The sequence below is a fragment of the Anomaloglossus baeobatrachus genome, chromosome 2 (genome assembly GCF_048569485.1).
Source record: "Anomaloglossus baeobatrachus isolate aAnoBae1 chromosome 2, aAnoBae1.hap1, whole genome shotgun sequence".
Classification (NCBI taxonomy): Eukaryota; Metazoa; Chordata; class Amphibia; order Anura; family Aromobatidae; genus Anomaloglossus; species Anomaloglossus baeobatrachus.
The window spans coordinates 79,033,830-79,059,764 of record NC_134354.1 but is presented as its reverse complement, the minus strand read 5'-3'; the positions used below and the strand labels follow the sequence as shown (position 1 = coordinate 79,059,764).

The 25,935-nt window shown below is 43.0% G+C and overlaps 1 protein-coding gene across 1 annotated transcript in view; it reads right to left on the bottom strand.

The window, feature by feature from the left end:
* Nucleotides 1-25,935, bottom strand: part of LOC142283211 (uncharacterized) — an 89,865-nt gene that overhangs the window by 24,382 nt on the left and 39,548 nt on the right. Inside the window, exons 4-6 of the mRNA XM_075333095.1 lie at nt 25,291-25,440; nt 24,271-24,393; nt 14,622-14,871 (exon numbers count right to left, since the gene is read on the bottom strand). Of these exons, the coding sequence (XP_075189210.1) occupies nt 14,622-14,871; nt 24,271-24,393; nt 25,291-25,440 (523 nt within the window). The remainder of the gene's footprint in view (nt 1-14,621; nt 14,872-24,270; nt 24,394-25,290; nt 25,441-25,935) is intronic.

The following is a 25,935-nucleotide window of genomic DNA, read 5'->3' as shown; positions in this document are numbered from 1 at the left end:
TCCATTGTCACCCTTCCCATGGAATTGTATATCCAAAAAATTAATTTTTGATACATCATGAAAAAAAGTGAAAAAAAGATTATGGGCATTATTATTAATATATGATATGAAATCCTCAATTTTTTTGTTTGGATTTTGCCATACAATAAGTACATCATCTATAAATCTCAGATATAATGCTATATCCGAGAAAAAAGGATTGCACTGATTAAAAATATATTGTTCTTCCCACCAAAACATAAATATGCCTGCTAGAGAGGGGGAAAACCGTGCGCCCATTGAACATCCCTGTAACTGAATATATCCTTTATTTAAAAAGGTAAAATAGTTGTTTTTGAGTAAAAACTCAGTTACATCAATCAAATAGTCCTGTAATTCAAGTGAGTAGTCAGAATATTTTTTGAGCAAATCTTTCAACGCTAAAATGGCAAGGGAATGTGGAATGGATGTATACAGTGATTGCACATCACAAGTTAACCAACTAAAATTATCTTGCCATTTCATCTGAGAAATAATATTCAACACATGTTTGCTATCCAGGACATAGCTAGGAGACATTTTAGGAAGAAATTGAAGGTGGTTGTCCAACCACTCTGCCAGATGTTCAGTATAAGAATCTATACCTGAGACAATCGGTCTCATTTTTGGGGGAAATTGGTTTTTATGTGACTTGGGTAAGGCATGTAATAGTGGTATTAAACAATACGATGGATTAAGATAATCTCTCAATTTTTCATCAATTAAACCCAAATGTAAGCCTTCTTCTAGAATTTTTTCCAAGGATTTTTTTATATCTGCAGAGGGGTCATGATCGACTCTCCTGTAGGTATCACAATCCTGTAACATAGTCAATACCTCCCTTTCATAAAGTCCAGTATCCAAAACTACGACTGCCCCCCCCTTGTCAGAATTTTTTATTATGATGTTAGAGTTTTTTTGCAAGGAAATAATCGCATCCTTCTCAGTCTTAGACAAATTTTGAACCATAGGTTCTTATAAATGAGAAAGAGCAGTTAACTCCTTTTCTACTATGTTCTGGAAATCAGTCATCTGATCACACCTCGAAGGTATGGGATAAAAACTGGGATTAGGAACATTAAAGTGGGAAACCGCACAATGTGAATTGGGTCCGGCACCACTATCACTTGACAAATCATGCAAATCTTGTAAAGCCATTTGTTCTTTAAATGACATAGGAGAGAAAAAAATGTCAGCTGATGCATTTGAAACATTAGGAACATTAACCTCATTTTCATCGTGAAAAAAGTGTTTTTTTACTGTTAATTTTCGGATAAACTTATTAACATCTAGTATTGTTTTAAAAAGATCAAACCTCTTGTTGGGAACAAAATTTAAACCCCTTTTCAAAACACTAATTTCACTGCTGTTTAAAATGCATGCCGACATATTTATAACAGAAAAATTATTATTATCAATATTCATTTCCTTTTCCCCCTCGTAAAATGATTGTGTTGGTACACATGACTTTCTATGCTTGCGGCCGCTCCTCCTTGTTTTTTTCGATTTTTTTGAAAAAACGGCTGGTTTTTCAAGTTTTTTGACACACTTGAAGAGGTGGATGGGGTGTCAAAATTAGTATCGGACGTGTCAGTATTATAATCTGTAGAGTCCACATCAGTCGTTTCAAAGTCCGTAGAAGAAAAAGTAACACGAGTAGAATTGTTACGTCTTTTATGATTTTTCAATATGGATCTGGGACCAGCTTGGAAAAATCTCCTGGAATTATGCCAATTGTAGATTTTATTATCCTCATAGTCCCTTAGATCACGAACAAACTTTTTTTCTTTGAATGCAGTGATTGTATCCTCAAGGGCAATGATTTTAGTGTTTATCTGGTCTTTCATGGTCTTATAAGCATCCAGACCTGAATATTGTGCAAGGGAAACTTCAATTTCTTTAATCTTATTCTCCAACACACCTATTTTATTTCGTTCTTGTTCTATAATTAATTGAATAAGTTTTTTGGAGCATTCGGATAAGATAGTGTCCCATTTTGCAACAAATTCTTGATTAAATTCAACTGTGGGTCTTTTGTTCAGCCGAAGTCCCCTGGGAACCATATTTTTGTCAAGATATGCTTGCAAGGTTTCACTGTCCCACCAGGTATGAATTCTCGCTGACATTACTTTTTCTAATTCCCACATAATTTGATTCATTTCTGTGTGCGTTTCCAAGGGGGTATCTTGCTTATTCAATGAAAACATTTTTGCAGCTCTCTCCATACGTAGTCTGTCTGAAGTAACACAAATCTGATTGCTATTATCTTCATTCCTCTGGTCTTCCATTTTATGACACAATTTTTTATATAAGGAACTATAAGTCATGCAATTTCATTATATATAGTATAGAATGTCTCTTATTGAAAAGATCCAAAACAATGATAATTGACTTACTGACAGTTCCTATTCATGGATCACAGGGAGCACGGGTATAGCAGCTCAAGGTGAAGGTAGAAAGAGGTTTTTTGCCCAGCTCACCTGTGTGATGGAAGCCAGTAATCCTGGGCTGTGCACGGAGAAGAGGTTTGGAGAGCCAGTCCATGTGCATTGAAATTGGTTGAAGGATTTCACCAGCACAAAACTCCAGGCATTTTGTTCTTTAAAATAAAAATTCCTTTATTTTCTTATCATTAAAAAGTCCATGCTATGGTGGTCAAGCCCATGTCAGAGAGGACGCGTTTCGAACATCCAGTTCTTATTCAGTCTCTAAACCATCTAGTCACAGAACTGTTTAAAAAGGGCTGAACCCAAACATGTGATCAAATGCAAGGAGAGAGCAAGACAATTACAAAAACATTAACCCCTTGAGTTATATCACTCCATATAATGCTTATAACACTTATATATATACAAAGTTTTTTTAGCCAGATTAATATGCAAACATTAATTCATTTCTTTTATTTAAACCTTTCGGAAATCTTGTGCCCATTAAAAACATCCATTTTATTTCTCTCTGAAAAAGGATATCTTTCAAATTTCCACCTCTTCTAGGTAGTTGAATTTTTTCAATGGCATTGACTTTCATGCCTGTTAAATTACCTGCATGTGCGTCGCGAAAATGTTGAGACGCTCCTGATAATTTTCTGGTGGTAGCATTATTAACATCATAAATGTGTTCAGATATCCTCTTTCAAAGAGAACGACAAGTGCTGCCTATATATTGTAACTGGCAAATAGTACACGATATTAAATAAACCACATGGTCTGAACTGCAGAGAGAAATAAAATGGATGTTTTTAATGGGCACAAGATTTCCGAAAGGTTTAAATAAAAGAAATGAATTAATGTTTGCATATTAATCTGGCTAAAAAAACTTTGTATATATATAAGTGTTATAAGCATTATATGGAGTGATATAACTCAAGGGGTTAATGTTTTTGTAATTGTCTTGCTCTCTCCTTGCATTTGATCACATGTTTGGGTTCAGCCCTTTTTAAACAGTTCTGTGACTAGATGGTTTAGAGACTGAATAAGAACTGGATGTTCGAAACGCGTCCTCTCTGACATGGGCTTGACCACCATAGCATGGACTTTTTAATGATAAGAAAATAAAGGAATTTTTATTTTAAAGAACAAAATGCCTGGAGTTTTGTGCTGGTGAAATCCTTCAACCAATTTCAATGCACATGGACTGGCTCTCCAAACCTCTTCTCCGTGCACAGCCCAGGATTACTGGCTTCCATCACACAGGTGAGCTGGGCAAAAAACCTCTTTCTACATTCACCTTGAGCTGCTATACCCGTGCTCCCTGTGATCCATGAATAGGAACTGTCAGTAAGTCAATTATCATTGTTTTGGATCTTTTCAATAAGAGACATTGTATACTATATATGATGAAATTGCATGACTTATAGTTCCTTATAATAATTGTGTCATAAAATGGAAGACCAGATGAATGAAGCTAATAGCAATCAGATTTTTGTTACTTCAGACAGACTACGTATGGAGAGAGCTGCAAAAATGTTTTCATTGAATAAGCAGGATACCCCCTTGGAAACGCACACAGAAATGAATCAAATTATGTGGGAATTAGAAAAAGTAATGTCAGCGAGAATTCGTACCTGGTGGGACAGTGAAACCTTGCAAGCATATCTTGACAAAAATATGGTTCCCAGGGGACTTCGGCTGAACAAAAGACCCACAGTTGAATTTAATCAAGAATTTGTTGCAAAATGGGACACTATCTTATCCGAATGCTCCAAAAAACTTATTCAATTAATTATAGAACAAGAACGAAATAAAATAGGTGTGTTGGAGAATAAGATTAAAGAAATTGAAGTTTCCCTTGCACAATATTCAGGTCTGGATGCTTATAAGACCATGAAAGACCAGATAAACACTAAAATCATTGCCCTTGAGGATACAATCACTGCATTCAAAGAAAAAAAGTTTGTTCGTGATCTAAGGGACTATGAGGATAATAAAATCTACAATTGGCATAATTCCAGGAGATTTTTCCAAGCTGGTCCCAGATCCATATTGAAAAATCATAAAAGACGTAACAATTCCACTCGTGTTACTTTTTCTTCTACGGACTTTGAAACGACTGATGTGGACTCTACAGATTATAATACTGACACGTCCGATACTAATTTTGACACCCCATCCACCTCTTCATGTGTGTCAAAAAACTTGAAAAACCAGCCGTTTTTTCAAAAAAATCGAAAAAAACAAGGAGGAGCGGCCGCAAGCATAGAAAGTCATGTGTACCAACACAATCATTTTACGAGGAGGAAGAGGAAATGAATATTGATAATAATAATTTTTCTGTTATAAATATGTCGGCATGCATTTTAAACAGCAGTGAAATTAGTGTTTTGAAAAGGGGTTTAAATTTTGTTCCCAACAAGAGGTTTGATCTTTTTAAAACAATACTAGATGTTAATAAGTTTATCCGAAAATTAACAGTAAAAAAACACTTTTTTCACGATGAAAATGAGGTTAATGTTCCTAATGTTTCAAATGCATCAGCTGACATTTTTTTCTCTCCTATGTCATTTAAAGAACAAATGGCTTTACAAGATTTGCATGATTTGTCAAGTGATAGTGGTGCCGGACCTAATCCACATTGTGCGGTTTCCCACTTTAATGTTCCTAATCCCAGTTTTTATCCCATACCTTCGAGGTGTGATCAGATGACTGATTTCCAGAACATAGTAGAAAAGGAGTTAACTGCTCTTTCTCATTTACAAGAACCTATGGTTCAAAATTTGTCTAAGACTGAGAAGGATGCGATTATTTCCTTGCAAAAAAACTCTAACATCATAATAAAAAATTCTGACAAGGGGGGGGCAGTCGTAGTTTTGGATACTGGACTTTATGAAAGGGAGGTATTGACTATGTTACAGGATTGTGATACCTACAGGAGAGTCGATCATGACCCCTCTGCAGATATAAAAAAATCCTTGGAAAAAATTCTAGAAGAAGGCTTACATTTGGGTTTAATTGATGAAAAATTGAGAGATTATCTTAATCCATCGTATTGTTTAATACCACTATTACATGCCTTACCCAAGTCACATAAAAACCAATTTCCCCCAAAAATGAGACCGATTGTCTCAGGTATAGATTCTTATACTGAACATCTGGCAGAGTGGTTGGACAACCACCTTCAATTTCTTCCTAAAATGTCTCCTGGCTATGTCCTGGATAGCAAACATGTGTTGAATATTATTTCTCAGATGAAATGGCAAGATAATTTTAGTTGGTTAACTTGTGATGTGCAATCACTGTATACATCCATTCCACATTCCCTTGCCATTTTAGCGTTGAAAGATTTGCTCAAAAAATATTCTGACTACTCACTTGAATTACAGGACTATTTGATTGATGTAACTGAGTTTTTACTCAAAAACAACTATTTTACCTTTTTAAATAAAGGATATATTCAGTTACAGGGATGTTCAATGGGCGCACGGTTTTCCCCCTCTCTAGCAGGCATATTTATGTTTTGGTGGGAAGAACAATATATTTTTAATCAGTGCAATCCTTTTTTCTCGGATATAGCATTATATCTGAGATTTATAGATGATGTACTTATTGTATGGCAAAATCCAAACAAAAAAATTGAGGATTTCATATCATATATTAATAATAATGCCCATAATCTTTTTTTCACTTTTTTTCATGATGTATCAAAAATTAATTTTTTGGATATACAATTCCATGGGAAGGGTGACAATGGAGAAATTAATTGTAGTCTTTATAGAAAACCCATATCAGGCAACTCATTATTACATGCGGGAAGTTGCCATCCAAAGCATGTTATAAACAACATCCCTACAGGTGAATATGTCCGTGCTAGGAGATGTTGCAACACCCAAAATGGTTTTGAGGCAGAATGCAGCACTATTGAAAAAAGGTTTTTGGCAAGAGGGTATAAAATGACAAATCTCCAGAAAGCCAAAACCAAGGCAATCAAAGTGAGTAGGTCACAATATTTGGACATGAATAAAACCAGAGGTAATCCCCAGAAAGAATTGTCAGTTGTCTTTTCAACAACATACAGTAAAAATTATTATGATGTAATTAAAATTGTTAAAAAATATTTACCCATTTTATCTACAGATGACACATTACACAAAATCTTAAAAAATGGAGTTAAATTTGTTTCAAAAAGGAACATTACATTGGGATCCATGTTATCACCTAGTGATCATATGAATAGGTGCGGTTCCACTAAAAAAGAAAAAAACACTGGCAATTGGTTACCCAGCACAGGCTCTTTCAAATGTGGCCACAGATCGTGTGGACTATGCGGTTATATGTCAAATGTGAAGGAATTTTCTTCATTTACAGATAAAAAAACGTATAAAATAATGTCACTTATAAACTGCAGTTCAGACCATGTGGTTTATTTAATATCGTGTACTATTTGCCAGTTACAATATATAGGCAGCACTTGTCGTTCTCTCAGAAAGAGGATATCTGAACACATTTATGATGTTAATAATGCTACCACCAGAAAATTATCAGGAGCGTCTCAACATTTTCGCGACGCACATGCAGGTAATTTAACAGGCATGAAAGTCAATGCCATTGAAAAAATTCAACTACCTAGAAGAGGTGGAAATTTGAAAGATATCCTTTTTCAGAGAGAAATAAAATGGATGTTTTTAATGGGCACAAGATTTCCGAAAGGTTTAAATAAAAGAAATGAATTAATGTTTGCATATTAATCTGGCTAAAAAAACTTTGTATATATATAAGTGTTATAAGCATTATATGGAGTGATATAACTCAAGGGGTTAATGTTTTTGTAATTGTCTTGCTCTCTCCTTGCATTTGATCACATGTTTGGGTTCAGCCCTTTTTAAACAGTTCTGTGACTAGATGGTTTAGAGACTGAATAAGAACTGGATGTTCGAAACGCGTCCTCTCTGACATGGGCTTGACCACCATAGCATGGACTTTTTAATGATAAGAAAATAAAGGAATTTTTATTTTAAAGAACAAAATGCCTGGAGTTTTGTGCTGGTGAAATCCTTCAACCAATTTCAGTCCTGGATGGAGTATGCTGAGTCTTGTAGTTCTGCAGCTGATGTCTGCTCTCCTGCATACACTAGTGAATGGAGAATGCTGAGCCTTGTAGTTCTGCAGCTGCTGTCTGCTCTCCTCCATACAGACAGACAGCAGCTGCAGAACTACAATGCTCTGCATACTCCATCCAGGACTGTATGCAGGAGTTTTTTGCCCCCCAAAAAAATTACATGTACTTCGCCATGTTTTTGTATGCTAGCCAGGTACAACAGGCAGCTACGGGCTACCCCCAACTGCCTATTTGTACCCGGCTGGGAACTAAAAATATAGGTAAGCCCTTTTTTTTTATTATTTAATGAATTTCATGAAATAATTAAAAAAAAATGACATAGGCTTCGCCCAATTTTTGTGTCCAGCCAGGTACAACTAGGCAGTTGGGGATTGGAATCTGCAGCTTAGGGTCCCCAAGCTTCCTGGGCACCCCCGCTGCGAATTGCAGTCCGCAGCCGCCCCAGAAAAGGGCGCTTTCATAGAAGCGCCATCTTCTGGCACTATATCCAACTCTTCCAGCTGCCCTGGTGATGGGTGGCTTGCTGGGTAATAATGGGGTTAGGGCTAGCTGTATATTATCAACTGGCCCTAAGCCAAAAATTCATGGTGTCAAGCCAATATTAGACATGGCCACCATGAATTTCTAGTACAGATAAAAAAAAAACACAACACACAGAAAAATATTTTTATTAGAAATAAAACACAACACAATTAGTGACTCCATCTTTATTGAAATAAAGAACCCCCCTCCACAGTAATCCTGGGTCAAGAGTCCCGCGCCGTCCAATCCGGATCCAATATCATCTGATCGGTTTGCTGAAAGGCAAAGCAATCAGATGATGTATCAGGTTCAAGGGCCTGAATCACATGACACAGCAGCTGATTGTATAAATGGCTTTTATACAATCAGATGATGCATCAGTGCAAAAAAAACCCCAAAACTACACACTTCTGTGCAGACTCCTGTCCGACAGCATCAGCTGATAGTTTAGTCGGCCGGGCGGTAAAAAGCAGGCCTCACCGCTTGACTTATAGTGCCAGCTGATGCCGTCAGGTGACCGCATCAGCTTATCATCGCCACGTCTGAGAGAGAGAAAGAAAAGAGAGAGAATAGAGAGAGAAAAGAGAGAGAAAAGAGAAGAGAGAGAGGGAGGGAGAGAGAGCGATGAGAGAGAGAGAGAAGAGGAGAGAAGAGAGAGGGAGAGAGAGAGAAGAGAGAGAGAAGAGAAGAGAGAGAAAAGAGAGGAGAGAGAGAGGAGAGAGAGAAGAGAAAGAGAGAAGAGAGAGAGAAGAGAGAGAAGAGACAGAAGAGAGAGAGAGGGGAGAGAGAGAGAGAGAGAGAAGAGACAGAAGAGAGAGAGGGGAGAGAAGAGGAGAGATGAGGAGAGAAGAGGAGAGAAGAGGAGAGAGAGAAGAGAGAGGAGAGAGAGAAGAGAGGAAAGAAAGAGACAGACTGAGATTGACTGACTGAGACTGACCGACTGACCGACTGACCGACTGACTGACTGACTGACTGACTGACTGACTGACTAAGATTGACTGACTGACTGACTGAGACTGACTGAGACTGACTGACTGAGACTATGTAAAAAAGTGATTGACAGCGTCCTCCTGAGTGCAGATTTTTTCTTTCTCTATTACATCATAGTGCAATAAACATGCAACGTTTCGACATCAGTTTGTCTTTTTCAAGCATGGCATTAGACATCAGCTGTCTAATATTTATACAAATGTCAATTACATGTAATCCAATTAAAAACAACCTCACACCCCCATATGCAAATTAATCTCGGACATAAACAATAGTACAATAGAGCGATCTGAAAGAGCTACATCTCATCAGGTATCAAGGACAAAACAATGTAATGCAAAAGTTCCTATGCGCAGACGCAGTATTGTGACGTGATCACACTGTGTGTCTCCTCTTTAAACACGACTAACGTGGTATTTTTGACTCATGGGTGTTTTTTTTAGTGATGTATAATATACGTATATTGTGATATAGGAACGTATTGTGTAATTGAACACAGTTATGTATATTGATATTCTGTGAGTATGATCTGTTTATGCAATATTGAGGAGCTGGGACACATGTGCGACTTAATCAGTAACGATATCTCCGCTGAATATGGAGTTTGATATGAGGTCTGGATGGCCCTGGAGAGTTACTGTGTCTGTGCATAGGAACTGTCTGGACTGTTCTGAGAACATCTATAAAGCCTGAACGATACTATCAGAGGAGCCCTGTGACGTCATTCAGACATGAATGAGAGTGTGATAATTGGATTGGCCTCTGGGAGTCATGTGGTTTGCCTACAATAGACTCTGGGTACTGGATCTCCATAACAACAATGCTATTTAAGCATGGAGCTGCGATTTATATACAAGTGCTGCGATTCTGTGATATCTGTATGTACTATGAGTTTATTTTGCATTACATTGTTTTGTCCTTGATACCTGATGAGATGTAGCTCTTTCAGATCGCTCTATTGTACTATTGTTTATGTCCGAGATTAATTTGCATAAGGGGGTGTGAGGTTGTTTTTAATTGGTTTACATGTAATTGACATTTGTATAAATATTAGACAGCTGAGGTCTAATGCCATGCTTGAAAAAGACAAACTGATGTCGAAACGTTGCATGTTTATTGCACTATGATGGAATAGAGAAAGAAAAAATCTGCACTCAGGAGGACGCTGTCAATCGCTTTTTTACATGGTATGTGGAGTCAAGTGATCCCTTGATACTGGACGGGCGTCCCAGTACCGCCAAATTGTGTGTCACACAGGCGGCCATTGACCACAGGTGCTGCAGTCTGCTTTGTTTACATGACTGACTGAGACTGACTGAGACTGACTGAGACTGACTGAGACTGACTGACTGACTGACTGACTGAGACTGACTGAGACTGACTGACTGACTGACTGACTGACTGACTGACTGACTGACTGACTGACTGAGACTGACTGACTGAGAGAAAGAGAGAGAGCAATGCAGCCTCATTCCGTGAACTGCTCCTATTTTAGAAGTGTGGCTCAGAGCTGATGTCCGGCTCCTCCCCTCAGTGCATAATTAAATTAAATTAGAATTATAAATAAATAATTCTAATTTAAAATTAAAAAAAATTACACTTTTTACCGGGACGGCCGGGGATAGAGCTCGTGAACTTATGCTTGTGAGTCAAGCGCTCTAACCATTCAGCTACTTGCTCTAATAAAAAACATAGGCAGATTTGGTAATCTTGACTTTTACATTGCAGACTGAAGTCTCAGATTACAGCGCGGTTCACTTCAGGTGCTACGTGGAGAGGACACAGAGCCCTCCCTGTCATCTTCATGTAGCAGAGCTATCAGAGTTGACAGTGTCATGTGGATTACTTCGGACCTGGAGGGGTATTTGGGGATTAATAAAGAGGTAAATGAGGGGGGGTTTGTCTTTTATTCCAAATAAAGGATTTTTCGCTGTGTGTGTTTCTTTACTTTCACTTACAGTTTAATCATGGAAGGTGTCTCGGGGAGACGCCTGGCATGATTAACTCATTATTACCCCGATTGCCACTGCACCAGGGCAATTCAGCATGAGCTGGGTAGAGTCCGAGGACTGTCGCATCTAATGGATACGGCAATTCCGGGCCGGCTGCTGGGTGATATTGTTAGGCTGGAGGGCTCCCCATACTGTGGCGCTCCCCATCCTGACAATACCAGCCTCCAGCCATGCGGCTTTATCCTGGCTGGTATCAAATATGGGGGAACTGCATTTTTTTTTTATTATTATTATTATTTATTTATTTATTTTACTGCACGATATAGACCCGCCCACCGGCGGCTGTGATTGGTTGCACACAGCTGTCACTCATCGTGGGGGCGCCTCTGACTGCAACCAATCATGGGCGCCGGTGGGCGGAGAAAATATGGAATAACTAATTGAATAATGAAGTGGCAGCCATTTTCAAAAGAGGAAATGCCGCTGGAGATTTGTGACAGCCGTGCAGCGCTGCGCCCGTGATCGGTGAGTAGGAAAGAGAGAGGGATTGTGCTGGGGATGCAGGACGCATGCAGACAGCAACGTGTGCACATAGCCTTACTGTGAAAAGCCACATTTTTGGTGCTCAAACCATTCTTGATCGTAACTCGAACTGTCAAGCTTTTAGCAAAAAGCTCGAGCTCGAGCTCAAACACCCCCCCAAAATTACTCGAACATGAAATTGGCAAACCTCAAACATCGCTCATCTCTACTGAGGAACCGACACAGTAAGAGAATACTGTTTTGTTTGTTACATAGGTTTATTTTGTAGTTAGCATTCTGTTGTTAGTTAGTGGCCAGACGGCCTTAGACATTTATTTTCCTGTTTTTGAATGTGTAACACTGAGAGATAAGTGTACACAATAAACACGGCAGTGGCCGTACCTGTGTGGAACCTGCCGGTCTGCCGCTGTCATCTGTGAATCCACAGCCACTCGCTTGGACCAAAGCAAAGATCCCTGTCTCACTAATATATATATATATATATATATATATATATATATATATATATATATACACACACATTCAGCTCTGGCAAAAGTAAAGAGACCACTGCAAAATTTTCAGTTTTTCTGATTTTTTTCTTTATACGTATATTTTTGAGTAAAATGTAAGTTGTTCTTTTATTCTATAAACCGCTAACAACATATCTATGAATTTCCAAGGAATATATTTTGTATTTATTTTCTGAAAATGAGAAATGGTCAAAATAACAAAAAAATGTAGTGCTTTTACACCTCAAATAATGCAAAGAAAACAAGTTCATAATCATTTAGAAACAACAATACTAATGTTTTAACTCAGGAATAGTTCAGAAATCAATATTTTGTGGAATAACCATGATTTTTAATCACAACTTTCATGCGTTTCGGCATGCTTTCCACGAGTTTTTCACACTGCTTTTGGGTGACCTTATGTTATTCCTGGTGCAAAAATGTAAGTAGTTCTTTTTTGTTTGATGGCTTGTGACTATCCATTTTCCTCTTGATTACGTTCCAGAGGTTTTCAATGGGGTTCAGGTCAGGAGATTGGGCTCTATCTATCTATCTATCTATCTATATCTATATATAAATATATATCTATACATAGAGATACACAGTGTGTCCACCCATATCCTGTCCACCGCCATTAACTTGGGAACGGCGGCAGCTATGCATAGAAGTGGTGTCTGGGTGTAGTAAAGTAGCCATGCACTACGCAATGAAACCACCTATAGCGCCACCTGGTGGAAAACAACAGAGTTAACATTTTTATCTCGAAAACGTAACGAGATAGAGAAAAAAAGTGAATTACAAAGTTGTAGGGCATCATCAATTCAATACGAATCGACACCTTGCATACAGAAATGCTATGATATGAAACCCATAACCCCCCCAAAACATTGAATGCTGGTCACGCTAATTTAACTTTGATGCTCAAAGTGGCCTCCATCAGCTGCAATGCATATCTGGACTCTGGACAGCATACTGTATCTTGCTGCACGTTGTGCAATATGGTAGGTGACACGTTTGCACAAGCATCTGTGATACGTCATCGTAGGTCCTGAAATGTTGGTGGAGGGGTCGCATACACCTGCTGTTTGATGTGACCTCACACAAAGAACTCCAAAGGGGTCAGGTCAGGTGAGCGTGAAGTTTGGATGTGAGAACATCATGGTGTGGGGCTGTTTTTAAGCATACATCACTGGCAAACTTTATAGAATTGAAGGAAGGATGAATGGACAAATATACTGACACATTCTTGATTAAAATCTGCTGCCATCTACCAGGATGAAGATGAAATGTAGATGTAAATGTAGATTTCAGCAAGACAATGATCCCAAACACACAGCCAAAGAAACTCTCAATTGGTTTCAGAAAAAGAAAATAAAGCTGCTAAAATGGCTCATAAACAATGTACAGAGCCATATAATACCGTGTTTTTCCAAAAATAAGACAATATCGTATACTTTTTTTGCCCCGAAAAAAGTGCTAGGGCTTATTTTTGGCTAGGGCTTATTCTTGGGGTAACACGGTTGAGGGTAAGTTTACCCCCCAAAAAGCAGACCCCCCCTTTCCAAGGAGAATCATACTTACCAGATCCCAGAGGTCTGTGTGGCTCTTAGGTACTCCTGCGATCTTTGGTTGGTGCTCCAAGCAGGCATGCTTCACAGCAGTCCTCCCCTGCTTCTGGCAGACACTCACATACATCAGATTGGACACACACACACACATACTCATACACACATATCAGGTCACATACACAATTACAGATCAGATGGCGCACACACACACACACACTCAGCACATCCGGCAATACCGATTGCTTCTGGCCAGCAGGGGAAGATAGGACGCAGTACAGTGGAGAGCGAGGAACTGCGGTGGAATGCATAGAGGACCTGTGAGTCCTCCATGAATTCCACCGCAGGTCCTTGCTCTCCACTGTACTGCATCCCAGGTTCCTCTGCCAGCGAGACACAATCCGTATCGCTGGATATGGTGAGTGTGTGTGTGTGATCTGATGGGTGATTGTGTATGCAATCTGATGGGTGATTATGTGTGTATGTATGATCTGAGGTTTGTGTATGTGTGTGTGGGTGTGCAATCTGATTGTGTGTGGGTGTGCGTTCCACTGCAGGTCCTTGATGCGTTCTACTGCAGTTACTCCCATTTGACCTCTGGTGAGTATGACAGCAGGGTCTTTTGTTTTCTTTCTTCTCTAATTTTGGGGGTGTCTGCTTTCTATAATGAGGTGTCCTGCAGTATTCTTCTACTTTTTTAGCTGCATGGACACTTCATTATTGAAATGAACTAGGGCTTATTGTTGGATTAGGGCTTATATTTAAGCCTTACTTCGAAAGTGCTGAAAATTCCTGCTAGGGCTTATTTTTGGGGAGGGCTTATTTTTGGAAAAACAGGGAATCTTGTTGGTGGTTGTGTCAGGTGTTAGACTTCCACTGGCCTTATATTTTTGTCTTATCCATAAAATAGGATATTAATATGTTAACCCTCAGGAAACCTTTAATTAATACAATCAATACAACATCAGTAAGGCACAAAAGCAACTTACTTAGTGTCTGACATAGTAGGGCAGTCTGCATCTCCGAATGCTTCATGAAATCTCCCATCAGTTTGGTTTGAAAATCTTGTTGTTGCAGGAGAAGCTGCTCCTGAAATCTGTTTTGTTGCTGTTGGCTTTGTTCTTCTTGTGAGTGTTGATGTTTCAGTTGGTCTAGAAAGCTCTTTAATGCTGCGTTTTGGTTCTCCTGTTGTTGCTTGTGAAGTTCAGTCATCAACTTCATTAATGAATCCATATAAATCTAAAACACAAGAAAATGCATGATAAACTAGAAGCTGGATTGCATAATGTCAAGTAAATTAATACTGCAAATAAATAGATAGTAAGTTGTTTTCTGTTACAAAACAATCTTGATATGATGAAGAGCGCTGACTTTAAAATTTACTGGAGATAGGTGCTTCAAATAGGTGGCAATGGGTCCTTTAATGAACCTAGCAACATAAAAAGGCAATTCCCACAAGTAAAGTAGGTATACCTTTACAGCAGATGTTAGTCTAAAATACACTACACCAGTTGTTAGTCTCCAAAACACTACAACACTTGGTAGTCTCCACTAAACCACTCCATTTGGTAGTCTCCAATAAACTACACCAGTTGGTAGTATACACACTTTACACAAGCTGGTAGTTTTCAATACACTACTCCAGTTGGTAGTTTCAACTGCACTGGTCCAGTTTGTAGTTTCCAATACACTGCTCCAATTGGTAGTCTCCACTGAACTACTCTAGTTGGTAGTCTCCAATACAATACTCCAATTGGTAGTCTCCAATATACTAAAGTTGTTTGTAGACTAAAATATGCCACTCTAATAGGGTAGTATCCACTGAACTACTCCAGTTGGTAGTCTCCTCTGCACTACTCCAGTTGGTAGTCTCTGTTACACTACATCAGTTGGTAGGCTTCACTACACCACTTGAGAGTCTCAACTACAGTACACCAGTGTATTGGCCTTTTGTTACCAGTTCACGATGTTGACAATGTTATTCTTCCACCATTTTGTGAGAAACTTATTGAAAGCTGAAAACTAATATGACTAAATTTTCTGCTGTCTTGGCAAATTTTGAATAATAAATTTGCCCCAGTGGCTCATCTGTAATGCCACTTTTCTATAATTGCTATTAACAGTTCAAAGCGGCATCTCAAGTACCATGACTGCCCCCTTGATCATCTACAAATGATAAAATACAAAAATCTACAAAAGAAAACGAATATGTTTCATATTCATAATCATTACAATATAATTACAGAAGAGAAAGAGAAGGCTGAGAAATTAAACATGCACTTTTCATCTGTGTTCAGCAATGCACTGCAATGTAAGTATCATTCAGCAAGGCAAAAATCAAAGTTCATCACACAATATAGAAATCAAAGTTCATCACTCAATATAACTAAATTAATACATGTAGAAATATGGCTTCATCTGGGCAAATTGAATATTAACAAAGCCCCTGGGTCAAATTCATGAAATTGAGGGAGTCTGAGCTCAGTAATTAACAGACTGCTGTATCTCATCTTCTTAGGGGTACTTTGCACACTACGACATCGCAGCTGCGATGTCGGTGGGGTCAAATCGAAAGTGAGGCACATCCGGTGTCGCTGTCGACATCGGAGTGTGTAAATCATTTTTGATATGATTCACGAGTGCAAAAGCGTCGAAATCGTATCATCGGTGTAGTGTCGGTCATTTCCATAATGTCGCGGCAGCGACAGGTACGATGTTGTTCCTCATTCCTGGGGCAGCACACATCACTGAGTGAGAAGCCACAGGAATGAGGAACATCTCCTTACCTGTGTCCCACGGCTCATGCCGGCTTTGCGGAAGGACGGAGGTGGGCGGGATGTTTACGTCCTGCTCATCTCCGCCCCTCTGCTTCTATTGGCCGCCTGCCGTGTGACATCGCTGTGACGCCGCACGAACCGCCCCCTTAGGAAGGAGGTGGTTCACTGGCCAGAGAGACATCGCAGGGCAGGTAAGTGCATGTGAAGCTGCCGTACCGATAATGTTCGCTACGGCAGCTATCACAAGATATCGCAGCTGCGAATGGGCGGGGACTATCACACTTGGCATCGCTACCATCGGCTTGCGATGTCGTAGTGTGCAAAGTACCCCTTAGGGGCACTTTGCACACTATGACATCGCAGGTGCATTGTTGGTGGTGTCATGTCGAAAGTGACGCACTTCCGGCGTCGCTCTCGACATCGTAGTGTGTAAATCCTAGATGATACGATTAACGAGCGCAAAAGCGTCGTAATCATATCATCGGTGTAGTGTCGAGGAATTCCATAATTACGCTGCTGCGACGGTACGATGTTGTTCCTCGCTCCTGCAGCAGCACACATCGCTGTGTGTGAAGCCGTAGGAGCGAGGGACATCACCTTACCTGCTTCCTGCAGCTCATGCCGGCTATGCTGAAGGAAGGAGGTGGGCGGGATGTTTACGTCCCGCTCATCATCGCCCCTCCGCTGCTATTGGCCGCCTGCCGTGTGACGTTGCAGTGACGCCGAACGACCCGCCCCCTTAATAAGGAGGCGGTTCGCCGGCCAGAGCGACGTTGCAGGACAGGTGAGTGCATGTGAAGCTGCCGTAGCGATAATGTTCGCTACGGCAGCTATCACTAGATATCGCAGCTGCGACGGGGGCAGGGACTATCGCGCTCGGCATCGCAAGCATCGGCTTGCGATGTCGTAGTGTGCAAAGTGCCCCTTAGACTCTCTTGTAACAATTTCACTGACACAAGATTGGAGGATAGCTGACGTGGTACCGATATTTAAAAAAGTTAAATAGGTGGATCTAGGCAACTACCATGCAGGCATTATAAAAGATTCCTTGCAAAAATATATTGCAGAGAATAGTATAATAACTGACAATCAGCATGTATTCATGAAAGACATGAAAGACAATTCATGCCTAACCAACGTGCTGGGTTTCTATGAGGAGGTAAGTGCAAATCTAGATATTGGTAATGCAGCTGATGTGATTTATCCGGACTTTTGCAAAGGCATTTGATACAACACCACATAAAATCCTATACTGAAGCTCCAGAAGCTAGGACAATGGGATACTATATGCAAATGGAAAAAACTGGTTAAGTGACAAGAAACAAAGAGTTATTGTAAATGGTACATTCTCTAAATGGGATAAAGTCAACAAGTATGTGTGAAAGGATCAATTCTTTTTATTCTCCTTTTAATGACCTTGTGGATGGGATTGAGAGTAAAGCTGGGTTCACACATAGCGACAGCGACAACGACATCGCTGTTACGTCACCATTTTCTGTGACGTAACAGCGACCTTGTAAGTCGCTGTTATGATCGCTGCTTAGCTGTCAAACACAGCGACGCAGCAGCGATCATAACCGCGAGAGCAGGGAGCCGCGCACACTGCTTAGCGCTGGCTCCTTGCTCTCCTAGCTACAGTACACATCGGGTTAATTAACCCGATGTGTACTGCAGCTACATGTCACAGTGCAGAGAGCAGGGAGCCGCGCACACTGCTTAGCGCTGGCTCCTTGCTCTCCTAGCTACAGTACACATCGGGTTAATTAACCCGATATGTACTGCAGCTACATGTCACAGTGCAGAAAGCAGGGAGCCGCGCACACTGCTTAGCGCTGGCTCCTTGCTCTCCTAGCTACAGTACACATAGGGTTAATTACCCGATGCGTACTGCAGGTTACATGTGCACAGAGCAGGAGCCGGCACTAGCAGCAAGAGCGGTGGAGGCTGGTAACGAAGGTAAATATCGGGTAACCAGGGAAAGGTCTTCCCTTGGTTACCCGATGTTTACAGTGGTTACAGCTTTCCGCAGCTGCCAGACGCCGGCTCCTGCTCCCTGCTCGCTTCATTTCGTCGCTCTCTCGCTGTCACACACAGCGATGTGTGCTTCACAGCGGGAGAGCGACGACGAAAAAATGAAGCAGGACATTCAGCAACGAGCAACGACCTCACAGCAGGGGCCAGCTCGTTGCTGGATGTCACACACAGCGACAGCGACGGGACGTCGCTGCAACGTCACAGAAAATGGTGACGTAGCAGCGACGTCGTTGTCGTCGTCGCTGTGTGTGACACCACCTTAAAGTGTTCTTCGCTAATGACACAATGTTAAAGATTTGCGCCGCCGTTGCCGCAAGCAGCCTGCTGCAGTTCCTGTTACGCCCAAGCGCCGACCTCCGTTTTTGGCCGTGCCTCAGGTCGTCCAGCTGGCTGCTCATTCCTCGGCTTCTAAGTGTGAAGAGGTGGTTAGTGAGTATGCATGTGCCGATTTACTCCAGTCAGAGCCTTATGCGGGCGTCACACGGTACGATATATCGGGTGATATGTCGTTGGGGTCACGACGTTAGTGACGCACATCCGACATCGTTCGAGGTATCGTACTGTGTGAAACCTCGGAACGACTGTGAACAAGCAAAAATACTCACCTTATCATTGCTCATTGACACGTCGTTCATTTTCAAAAAGTCGGTCCTCCTTCTGTGATCCGGTTGTTCATCGTTCCCGTGGCAGCACACATCGCTCTGTGTGACACCACGTGAATGATGAAGAACACAGCTTACCTGCGTCCCGCCAGCAATGCGGAAGGAAGGAGGTGGGCGGGATGTTACGTCCTGCTCATCTCTGCCCCTCCGCCTCTATTGGCCGGCCGCTGTGTGACATTGCTGTGATGCCGAACATCCCTCCCCCTTCAGGAAGAGGATGTTCGCCGCCCACAGTGAGGTCATCTGGCAGGTAAGTACGTGTGACGGGGGTTAACTACTTTGTGCGCCACGGGCAACAAATTGCCCGTGATGCACAAATGACGGGGGCGGGTGCGATCGCTTATGTGATCGCACGATTTATTGTCCCATGTGACGCCAGCATATGTCCAGTGTTTCGCCTATTGAGCATGTTCAGCCTGTTAGCCCCATTCCTGAGGCTAAAGCCCCCTTTACACGCAGGGAAATCGCTAGCGATGTCACTGGTGAAAGCACCTGCCCCCGTCAGTTGTACGTCACAGGCACATCGCTGCCCGTGGCGCACAACATCGCTAGTCCCCGTCACACGGACTTATCTGCCTAGCGACGTCGCTGTGACCGGCGAACTGCCTCCTTTATAAGGGGGCGGTTCGTGCGGCATCACAGCTACGTCACACGGAAGCCGTCAAATAAAGCGGAGGGGCGGAGAGCAGCCGAAGGTAAGACACGCCCACCTCATTGACGGAGGATGCAGGTACGGTGTTTTTCGTCGTTCCTGCGGTGTCAAACAAAGCGATGTGTGCTGCCTCAGGGAAGACAACCTGCGTCCTGCAACAGCAACAATATTTGGGCTTTGAACCACGTGTGAACGATCAATGATAAGGTGAGTAATTTTGATCGTTAACGGTCGTTCATGTGTATCACACGCAACAACGTCGCTAATGAGGCTGGATGTGCGTCACAAATTCCGTGACCCCCAACGTCATCTCGTAAGCAATGTCGCAGCATGTGAAGCCCGCTTAAGTCTTTAGTTCAGGCTACTAAGCATGCTCACACACTTAGTGTGAAAAGCCTCTTTACCCAGGTGCTTGGCCTTCGCGCTGTGTCTACTGAGAATGCTCAGCCTGTTAGTTCCATTCCTGAGGCTAAGTCTACAGTTCAGGCTACTGAACATGCTCACAAACTTTGTGCAGTATCTGAGGCTAAGTCCAGTGAGGACTTCCCTGGGCATGTTCGTGAGGTGGCAGGACCTGATAGGCTGGATAGCGTCAGGTGTCCAGATGATGTGGCCACTCCAGACTGGAAGCCTACCCATATGACCTGGCACCCCACCATTTGTCTTCTGACGATGACTGATAGGGTGTTTGGGGCGGTGCTACAGTTGTGTCATCAGTGACGTGGCAGTTCCAGATAGGCCGCTGGTGATGTCATTGATGATGTGGCACTCCACAATTAGTCCCTGTGGGCGCCATCTTGGATTGGAACTGTGTTTGGGACAGACCTTAGTTGTTAAAAGGTTCTTTAGAGAACACCCCGGTGTGCAGTCATCACATTTCAGCTCTGGGGAGTTACAAGAGCAGTACAGCCACTTTGCAGTTAGCGCCATTACATCTGAAGCGGTAGGCATGGTTATGCGTTGGAGGTCAGGCCATTAACCGGTGTGTAAGTGTCGCGGACGGTGGGGCGCTGCGCTCACTAACGCTCGGGTCCGGCGCTGCTGCTGCTGCTGCTCAGTGGCTCGAGTGGTGGGCCGGATCCGGGGACTCGAGCGGCGCTCCTCGCCCGTGAGTGAAGAGGGGTAGTTTGTTTGGGGATTTGAGTCCGTGACGTCACCCACGGGTTGTGGTGAAGATGGGCACCACCGCTGCTGGTGACGGGGATCCCGGGAGCGTTGGTAGGGAGCAGCTGGGATGTTGTTTTCCCCCTCCGTGGGTAGGGGTTGGTGGTCCCGGGGCCCGGTGGTGTGACGGGGAGGCAGGGCTGATGAGGTGTAGGGTTGCAGGGACAGCGCGGCGCGGTGCCGGATGGCACAAGTGTACTCACTCAGTAACAAACAGGCAAAGTCTCCGGTAAACCAAACGGTTGGATGGACGGGTCCCGCAGCCGGCTGCAGTGTCTCTCTCCCCTGACAGGTGATGGCGGCTGTCTTTCCCTACACCCTGTTGTAACTGTTGACTATGATGGTTGCCCAACGGTAGTCTGCTCCCCGGTGTATAGGTGCAGGAGGAGCCAGTTTTGCCCGCAGGCGCTGGGCCTTGGATCTCTAGCCTGTGGCGGTGGCTGTATATCCTCTCTCTGGGTGGACGGTTGCCTTCAATTGGGACTTGGTTGTTAGGAAACCCCTGGGATTCTGGTCACTAACGGATTTGACCTTTGTCGGTGGCTCCAAGCCTGGTCGGGGTCCGCAGGCCCTGCCTGTGTGTGCTGGCTTCACTTCGCTCCCCGGTTCGGTACCGGCGGGCCACCGCCCAACCCCGGTCCTACGGTTCCGCGTCGATTTACCACTCCTGCAGATGGCCACCACCATCTGCCAACCTAGCTGTCAGTGCCTGGGCCACACACCCAGACACTTGCAGTTCCTTCTACTTCACTCCTCTCCCTTTCACCTCCTGAACTGATCTGATTGCCTTTTCCTGCCTCCAGGCCTGTGAACTCCTCGATGGGCGGGGCCAACCACCTGGCTCCGCCCCACCTGGTGTGGACTCAGACCCTGGAGGGAGGCAACAAGGATTTGTGTTTGGCTAGTGTTGCTGTCTGGGGGATGGGGTGTGTGTGTGTCTTACCTGTGACGACCTGGCTAGTCCAGGGCGCCACATAGGCAACCCCAGTAAGCTGTGGGTGTCTAGGGTCACACCAGCACTAAACTCTGTACCTCTTTGGGTCAGCTACCCCACGTTTGCTCTATCGATTAAGTGGTTCAGTGTCAGCTCAGTGGTGCTAACTGAGCTGCACCTTTTGTCCAGGTGTACCCGTACGTGCACAGACAGTCACCCCCAGGACTCTCTGTGCTGCTAACAAGAGAGGTCCTGGTTTCGATGTGTGGGCCCTGTGGTGTTAACAGGGTTCACAATTAACCTGCTCCGAGTGACGTAACTCGAGTCGGGCTTTATATTATTTACCGAGCCACCAGCTCTGCCTTATCTGCCTGACCTACGGGTTTCCAGCAGCAGTTTAACATCACTGCATGGTGGACCCCGACTGACGATTGGGATATTTGCTACCTACATCCTAATTCGCCAGTCCCCTCATTACAGCACAACTACGTCAGGGTCTGGCTGGCATGGCGGATATACAGCAGTTTTATCAGTGCATACAGCAGCTTAAGACCAGAGTCGGGTCTTTAGAGCAGTCTGCTCTCGCTGCTGATATGACTGATGTGGTGGCTCGGTCGGCTTGCCAAGTGGCTGCACTGGTGTCTCCTGCCAACCATGCCCACTCCACCCCTCCCTCACCTCTCGCTGCCCAATAAGTTTTCTGGGAACAGCAAAGCTTGTAGGGGATTCGTGAACTAGTGCTCGATCCATCTGTAGCTGCTGGCTGCACGGTTCCCTACAGAGAGTTCAAAGGTGGGGTTTGTCATCTCCATGTTCACGAATAGAGCACTGGAGTGGGCTACACTACTGTGGGAGAGGGACGACCCCATAGTTCAGGACTCAGCTGAGTTCTTGGAGTCTATACGGCAAGTGTTCCTGGGGCCTAAGGCTACTCATGATAAGGCTTTACAGCTGCTGACTTTGGAGCAGGGGAGTACCTCCTCAAGTCAGTATGCTGTTAGGTTCAGGACACTTGCTGCAGAACTAGGGTGGCCAAATAGGATCCTCATTCCTTGGAAGGTGTTGGCCTCACACATGAAAGATTCTTTAGCTTCCCACGAGGTGCCAACTACCTCCAAGGAAGAATGTTTGAAACATCCCTCAAACAAGAACTGAAAGATTCTTGATTGGCTACATAAAGTATTCACAAGCTGTGATACTTTCCAAAGGAGGTGCTAATAATCTTGCAGGTTGTCAAAATTTTTACATCTTCCCATTTTCCTTTTTTTGTTAATTTTCATATGTAAATGATGAAAATATTTTTTGAGCCAAAAAAATATAAGAGAAATGTCATCTTCAACTCTTAGAGATCATTCCACCTTCAACTTGCTTAACTGTTAACAATAACAGTAGTTTTGATCAGCCGTGCCCAAACATTTACATACCACTGTATTTACTTACTGCAGTGTATTGTTCATAGTTTTTATTCTTGGTTTTGTCAGTTTATGACCACAGTGTGAATGTGCACCTACATATGGCACTTATATGAACAGATGTGCTGGCCCATTTTTTCAGTTTTGCAGCCAATAAACAAAGACCATGAGTGGAGGCAGAAATCAAGAGGATAAGTAAAAGCTCAGTTGCCTTTAAAGGCCCCGTTACACGCAACGACGGATCTAACGATATATCGCCGGGGTCACGGATTCCGTGACGCACATCCGGCATCGTTAGCGACGTTGTTGCGTGTGACAGCAAGGAACGACTGTTATCGATGGAAAATACTCACCTCACTCGTTCCTTTTTAAAAAATCGTTGATTTTTGAGCACGTAGGTTGTTCGTTGTTCCTGAGGCAGCACACATCGCTACGTGTGACACCTCGGGAACGATGACCTACAGCTTACCTGCGGCCATCGGCAATGAGCAAGGAAGGAGGTGGGCGGATATGTTATCTCTGCCCTTCTATTGGGCGGCCGCTTAGTGACGCCGCTGTGACGCCGCACGAACCGCCCCCTTAGAAAGGAGGCGGTTCACCGGCAACAGCGACGTCGCTAGGCAGGTAAGTCCGTGTGATGGCTCCTAACGATTTTGTGCACCACGGGCAACGATTTGCCCGCGACGCACAAACGACGGGGGCAGGTGCTTTCACCAGCGATATCGCTAGCGATATCGCTGCGTGTAACACCCCCTTAAGTCTATAAACCTTTTTTTTACTTATGTAATTTGAAACAGGATAACTCATTTACTATCAGTGTCACACTATGCTTTCAACTCTCAAAATGTACAAATGTACAATCATGGCTGAAAGTGTTGGCAGCCTTGAAATCGTTAGAGAAAATTAAGTATTTCTGCTACAAAATCATTGCAATTGCATATGTTTTCTTATACACATGTTTATATTTTTACTAAATATTTATGAAAAAAAACCCATAGAGAACCTGAAAATGATCAGTCGCTAACTGATATGTTGGTTGTGGTGTCATAGATTTCTCTTGTTCAAAACTTTTTTTTTCTTCCAGGGCGTCTGATCTTGTTTCAGCTTCATTGTTCAATTTTTCAGCCTGTAATGTAAAACACAATGGGATTTGTTTCTGAAAACGGGTATACAGTACAACTATCATTGTCAGACTACAGCTTTTATTTCTTAAACTGCTCTAGAAAGATGAACGTTCTGACTGGTTGCTATGAGGAAGACGAACAATGTTCCTTTTGGATTTGAATAATGAGACCTAGACCCCGCTTCAGGTATAAATCACTTAGAAAAGTCTCTAAGCTTTTGCGCAACATGAATTGTGAAAAAGTTTTGTGATTCTGGCATCTTCATGACAGTTTTATGCACCTCGAAGCTAGGGCAGAATCACTGGGGCAGGATCACTGGGGTACGACTGGGGGAAGGCGGGGTGACGCCTCAGCTCATCTAATTCATGACGCACAGTGGCGTTCCTCACAGCAGATATCTTATTCCAATTTCTTAACAGAGTAAGATTTGCGCCAAGACACACAGAAGCAAACTCAACTTGTCAGACATTTGACTCCAAGAAGTGCCCCTATCAAGACCCTACATCTCCAATCTTGATGAAATGGTGCTCTAATGTCTCAAATACTAACCATACCTTTAAGTTTTTTATATTTTTATACCTGTATTTGTTGGGGGTTTTTTTACCTGTAGAGTAAAACTTTAGTTTTGCTTATAACAACCAATTAGTGCACAACTTTCATTTAGAAATATTTTCAGGAAAGATAAAAACTGAGTTTTGATTGTTACTAAGGGGAAGGCATAACATTTTCCTATTAGGCAGTTTTGATTAATGAGACCTAAGGATTGAAATGGCCACTGCACTGTCACATATTTCAAACTGCAACCCATCCTAGTCACATGTCAAGAAAGGTTGCAATTTGAAGAAACACAGCTCGAAACATCTGTCTCGTATGTCAAAGGAGCAACATCATGAACTCACATGGAAAGTGGGTCCCCGTGGTATGGAACACTGGGGATCCCCCGTCTGTGGTTTGTCCACCTCTGTCTGCCTGATGGTACCGTGAACCATGTGGGGATGGAGTTCAGGGGCGCTACTTTCCCCCTTGGTTAAGTCCAGCATGTCCTTGGGCTGCAAGACAAACTCGTTATACATTTTTTTTCTTTTATTTCAACAGGTAAACTTTTAAACAGGTCCATTCTACTCAGGGGAGGTTCATTCTTTAATGATACTACCTGGGTACCCCTCATGCACCCACAATCCATCCATCCAAGCATGAAAACTGGTAACTTTTTCAGATCAGGATCATAAACAGCAAACAATAGCAACAAGGAACTGGTAGCTTATCAGGTCATAGCTACCATGGTGCTGGGTAGGGGCCATCAGCTTCACCTGGCCTTCTGGCTCAGCACTTAGTGTCTGTGTGCACTGGTCCTGTGCACCTGCACTGCCTCCTGGTGGCAGCTGAGGGACTGGTGCTGCAGTGGACGCTGAAGTGGATGCTGAAGTGGATGCTGGAGTGGGTGTAGGAGCTGGCACATGGGGCTGCATCTGAAAGTGCCAGGCCTGGTACGGAATGACAGCAAATTGGCGTAACCGGTCCTCCAGTTCTTATGCCCTGGGATC